The sequence below is a fragment of the Astatotilapia calliptera genome, chromosome 9 (assembly GCF_900246225.1).
Source record: "Astatotilapia calliptera chromosome 9, fAstCal1.2, whole genome shotgun sequence".
Classification (NCBI taxonomy): domain Eukaryota; kingdom Metazoa; phylum Chordata; class Actinopteri; order Cichliformes; family Cichlidae; genus Astatotilapia; species Astatotilapia calliptera.
The window spans coordinates 18,447,944-18,453,167 of NC_039310.1; the positions used below are offsets into that span (position 1 = coordinate 18,447,944).

The following is a 5,224-nucleotide window of genomic DNA, read 5'->3' on the forward strand; positions in this document are numbered from 1 at the left end:
TGATGAAGAGTAGAAGACCAACGTTTTGATAGAGGTGGCAATCACAGAGGACAGCAACATCAGGAAAAAACAGCATGAGAAAAGAGGCAAGTACCAGGAGCTGAGAGATGTGAAGTCCAATAGGACTCCAATAAGAATTGAGTGGTTCCAGCAGATTCCTGGCACAACATCAGAGGGTTAGGATTAGGGGGTTAGTCTAGCAAAATATCCATCCATCCATCCTCTTCTCCTTATCCTTTGTCAGGGCTGCTAGAGGGCTGGGCCTATCTCACCTACCATAGGGCGAGAGGTGGGGTACACCCCGGACAGGTTGTCATTCTGTGGCAGTGCTAACACAGAGAGACAGACAACCATTTGCACTCACATTCACACCTGTGGGCAATTTAGAATATACCAGGAGCTGAAAAGAGATAAAGAGATAAAGCACAGTGTGTGAAATATACTGTAATTACATAAATTGCTTTATATATTGTGCAGTAAAAGTGATACATGTTCAAAATGTCTGTAAAGAAGAGAATAAGAATAACCTGGTTGCACTTTAATATTTCTTGCATCTCTCCATAACTAAGTCGCATAGGAAATTCAAATGCTGCTCTTAAAGTGGATGGGGGTTTTAATCTAATGAAAATGATGATGATGAATGACAGACGCGCTTCTCTTTTCCCTGAGGGATGATGACTATGAGCGAGCCTAGGTGGGAAGGACTCTCGAGGAGGAGAATGAGGAAGAGTAACCGCTGGCTGTGACAGTGACAGTTGCTCCTCTCCTCCATCCCCTCCTTCAACTTCATCATCAGCACCAGCATCATCATCACCCGCCTCGGCAACAGCAGCTTCAGCTTCATCAGAGGCAGAAGGAGTGTCCGTCGAGAGAGTGGAGAACGAAAAACCTAAGCAGCACGCATCTTTTTTTAAAAAGAAAAAAAAAGAAAAAAGAAAAGGTGCTCCACTTGAGACGGAAGATGGAGAAATGGCAGTTGCAGATGAGCGAATGTAAGGACCAAGAAATTCGACAAAATCTTCTTTTATGACAAAAACCCGGATCCGTGCAACAGTAGGAACTATTTAAGGAACAAAAAGGTAAGACGTTCACCGATAACATGTTTTCCTCTCTCTACGCTAAGTTGGCGCTATAATGGCTCACATAGGAGCTTGTCAAAATACAGGTATCTAAATATACATTTAACCAGATTTCAACGAGATTGAATGACATGAAAAAAAATGTGGCATTTAAGATAGTCTACTATCTTAAATAATTATCGGTTTGAAAACACGTTCTTATTAAATTTTTTCGTACATCGGTGGAAAATAAATCGCTTTAATTGGTTTGGCCAGCTAAAAATACGATGTTAAGTAATGAATGTCCTGTAGGTGTTAGAAAGCATTGTTTTAGGCTTTAGGCTTTTTAATACCTTATATATGTGTGACTTGTGTTAATTATCAGTAATGAAGTTATATTCATCTATATTTCAAAAAGGAGGAGCAAGAGGAAGAGAGACGACAAACAAGAGTACCTATCTGCCCCCTTGTGGTTTTGATGTGCTGTGTATTGCCCAAATGAATGCTGCAGTAGCCATAAATTTTAGACTTAAGAAAAAACAAACAAACATCAGAGGCACTACTTCATACTCACAGTATATATAAATATATTTAGGCTTTACACTTTGAAAATTATATTTTATAATGAATATTAATAATCAGTAAGGCTACTGAAGCTAAATCCTTGCGCTGTATAAAACAAAGTAGAAAAGGTTCAAACTCTTCCCCTCCATTTAACCCTTTCACACACACCGACATAGCTACAGGATTTGCTTATTTATGGTGTGCAGTTCCATTCAGCTCATAAGTGGCCCACATTCATATATCATCCCCTGGTGGATCCCTGTTATGTAATTTCATCCCCATCAGACTGCATCAGCCTCACAATGTTTGCTGCTTGGCTTTTATGAGCTCACACGGGATATACACAGCCTATATACACAGAGGCAATGTAACACAAGTGTAAATCTAGGAAGGGTAAAAGGTAACAGCGACGAGGTAACGTGAGAGATTTTTGTTGTGTGTCAGCACATGTGTATTTTGGATACATGTGAGTGTGGCGGTTTGGATACTGAGAGATAAATTATGCAAACCTCTAAACTAAGTCCAAATATTTGACAGCACTTTGGTTGCTGTTACACTGTAATGGATTTCACTTCATTTTTCAGATTGCCCCATTTGACGCCCATACAACATGGATATATCTTCATCTTCGCTTCAGTACGGATCAAAAAAGCGGGTCAAGATTCACCCCAACACAGTGACGGTGAAATATGCCACTCACTTCCCTCAGCCTGGAGATGAGGGCTATGACGATGCACCCTCTTTTGAGGACTTTGGCGCCTTTGCTGAAGCCAATGTGGGGAAGAGACTGGTGTCAGATAGCAAAGGTGGCAGGACTTTCTTTGGAACCATGGAAACCCAACCTAAGCAGCCAAGTGTGCAAAGAGACAAGGGCGTTGAGGGGCAGCTGGCCAGCTTTGGCGAGGCGAATGTGTTGGCCTCCAGGGTGACCTGGATGGCCTTGTTTGGGGCAGCAGTAGCTCATGGCTGTGTGGCATTGATTACTCGTTTAGCAGCTGACCGTTCTAAAGTTCCTTCTCTTGAGCTACTATTCATCCGCTCGGTGATCCAAGTGCTGTCCATCCTGGTGGTCTTCTACTACCACGAAGCCCCCTTTGGCCCCAAGGGCTATCGACTGCGTCTCTTCTTTTACGGTGTCTGCAACGTAATCTCAATCACCTGCGCTTACACATCCTTTGCCATAGTACCACCTAGCAATGGCACTATCATGTGGCGTGCCTCCACCACAGTCTTCAGTGCAGTTCTAGCCTTCCTGCTGCTGGATGAGAGGCTGGGCTATACTGATGTAGTCACAGTGGTAGGAAGCGTGTTTGGCTTGTGCCTGGTTATGGTGCCAAATGTAGCAGATGAGGAGAAGTCCAGGCTGGGGTTTTGGAAGGAGGCCTTTGGCTACACAATGACAGTGATGGCCGGCATGACTGCTGCCCTCTCCATGATCGTCTACAGGGCCATTAAGGAGCGGGTCAGCATGTGGACCGCACTCTTTACCTTCGGCTGGACGGGCACAGTTTGGGGCGCCTCCACCATGTTTATCATGCAGGAGCCCATCATTCCTCTGGATGCGGAGACCTGGGGCTATTTAATTGGGATTTGTATCTGCTCCACTGTGGCATTTCTCGGAGTCTACTATGCTCTAAATAAGTTTCATCCAGCCTTAGTGAGCACCGTGCAGCACCTGGAGATTGTGGTTGCCATGTTTCTCCAGCTCATCGTTCTGAGGATGATCCCCTCTGTCTATGATGTCATCGGGGGCCTAGTCATCATGATTAGTGTGTTTACTCTGACTGGAGTCAAGCTGTACAGGGTGAGCAGAGCCATTCGGCAGGATTACCAAGAGATCCTGGACTCACCCATCAAATGAATTTAGATGTCAGTCTAATTGTTTACAATGTTGCTTGGTTGTACAATTCAAAGAATGTCTGGGTCGTCATCTGATGATTTTGTATTGTTGTGTTGTCAAATGAGTGCCAGTTGTGTAACTAATAAAAAAAATGGTGTCTTAATATTTGTGTGGGAAATAATAATAAAAAAAAGGCAGATATAACATGGTGACGACTTTGCCCCCAGTAGTATTGCTTTAATGTCTAATCAGTTGTGTGACTGGCCAAAATGTTGGGCATGAAAATGATCTGTTTAGTTTGTGTGCTTTACCACGCTCCAAGATTTGAAATCAAATTGACCCCGTGGGATCTGGTCTTGTGAATGTCAATGTAAAATCAGCAAAGATGTATCTCTGTAAATGTCAGCCCAGAGATGGGTCACGCTACATAAAAGGAATAAAATAAGAACTTTAGAAACAGCCCAACCTTTTATAAAAAACAAAACAAAAACAAAAAAACAACTGGTATTTATTTGTGTGGCTCCTAAGCTGTTGCTTTCCAAGACAGTATAATTTCTTCAAAGAAACAATTACAGATGAGCCAGCGAAGCTACAAAGTAGAATATAATGTCCTTTATGTGATAGGCTGCAGGCTGTGGCATTATGTGATATTGTTCTTATTAAATCTAAATTGAACACCACAAACAGACTCCAAATTTACTGGAGGCCAAATGTGACTTTGAAAAATAAAAGGTCTTGTCTATAATTCCTTATATTTTGTGCACAAACTGTTGTTTTGTTGTTGCTGCTCCCTATCACGTATGCTCTGGCCCCGTCGCCTAGTTGATACTTAACACTGGCGATTATAACCCTGGATTCTGCTTCTGTTTACTGTCAGATGCATATCAAACTAATGCCCAGAGGCAGGTGCGCTGTATTGAATTAGAGTTGCCTTTTGACAGCGTGAGACCATTTGCTTTTTCTGTAGTGGGTGATTCAGTGTCTCACCAGTGACGTCTCCTTTTCTCTGTTGGGAAAAACCAAGACCACTTGAGCTCTACGTTTCCCCAAGGCAAAGCAAAAGCAATGGAATGAAATAAGAACAAAATGAGGATGCAGAGTGGATGAAAAGAGGGGATGATGCTTGCTCACAGCTGACACAAACGCATGATTCACTGATAGCCCAGCAGGTGGCATTCAGGATCCACTTCATTTAGACTGCTAGAGCTAGGAAATTATTTTACTTCAGAAAGCCAGGAAGCGAATGTTTTGTGTATGCAGTAGAAATGGAAGCATATTGATGGAGCAAATTGATCTGAGACTGTGCACAGCTGATGACAATCTATTGAATAATAACCTTATTTGCACACAAATAGGTAATAAATGTCATGGGACCAGTAATATACCCTTATTACAGCAACAATATAAGCAGTAAATCAAATCCGCCTGTGTAATGACAGTCTACTACTATTGAATAATACAAAATGACTAAAACAACAAGCTAGATCCATTTGCAGAGAAAATGTGGACAAAATCTTTCTCAAGCTAATAAGAAAGTGACTCAAAACACATTCCACCATGCCATATTTTATTTTAAACAGTCCAATTTATATTAAAAAGTGAATAGAAGTATTAGATGGAGTTTATAATCCACTATACATGCAGTATTATAGTCTAGTTTTGGGTGCAGATCACAGAATACATGTAGGGCAGGCCCATCTGTTTGAGCAGGAAACAGATTGCATCCTGCAGCGAGTTGCACAGCCTTCCAAATTACTCTGCA

At 42.1% G+C, this 5,224-nt stretch overlaps 1 protein-coding gene across 1 annotated transcript; it reads left to right on the plus strand.

The window, feature by feature from the left end:
- Positions 1–363: 363 nt before the first annotated feature.
- slc35g2b (solute carrier family 35 member G2b) lies at positions 364–3,627 on the plus strand. The gene is made up of 2 exons (XM_026179654.1): positions 364–1,079; positions 2,207–3,627. Exon 2 carries the CDS (start codon positions 2,233–2,235, stop codon positions 3,481–3,483), a length of 1,251 nt encoding a protein of 416 aa, XP_026035439.1. The 5' UTR covers positions 364–1,079; positions 2,207–2,232; the 3' UTR covers positions 3,484–3,627.
- Positions 3,628–5,224: the final 1,597 nt, after the last annotated feature.

Bases quoted from the DNA above. Each gene is read 5' to 3' on its own strand.
- slc35g2b (XM_026179654.1), top strand. From the start codon at position 2,233: ATGGATATATCTTCATCTTCGCTTCAGTACGGATCAAAAAAGCGGGTC.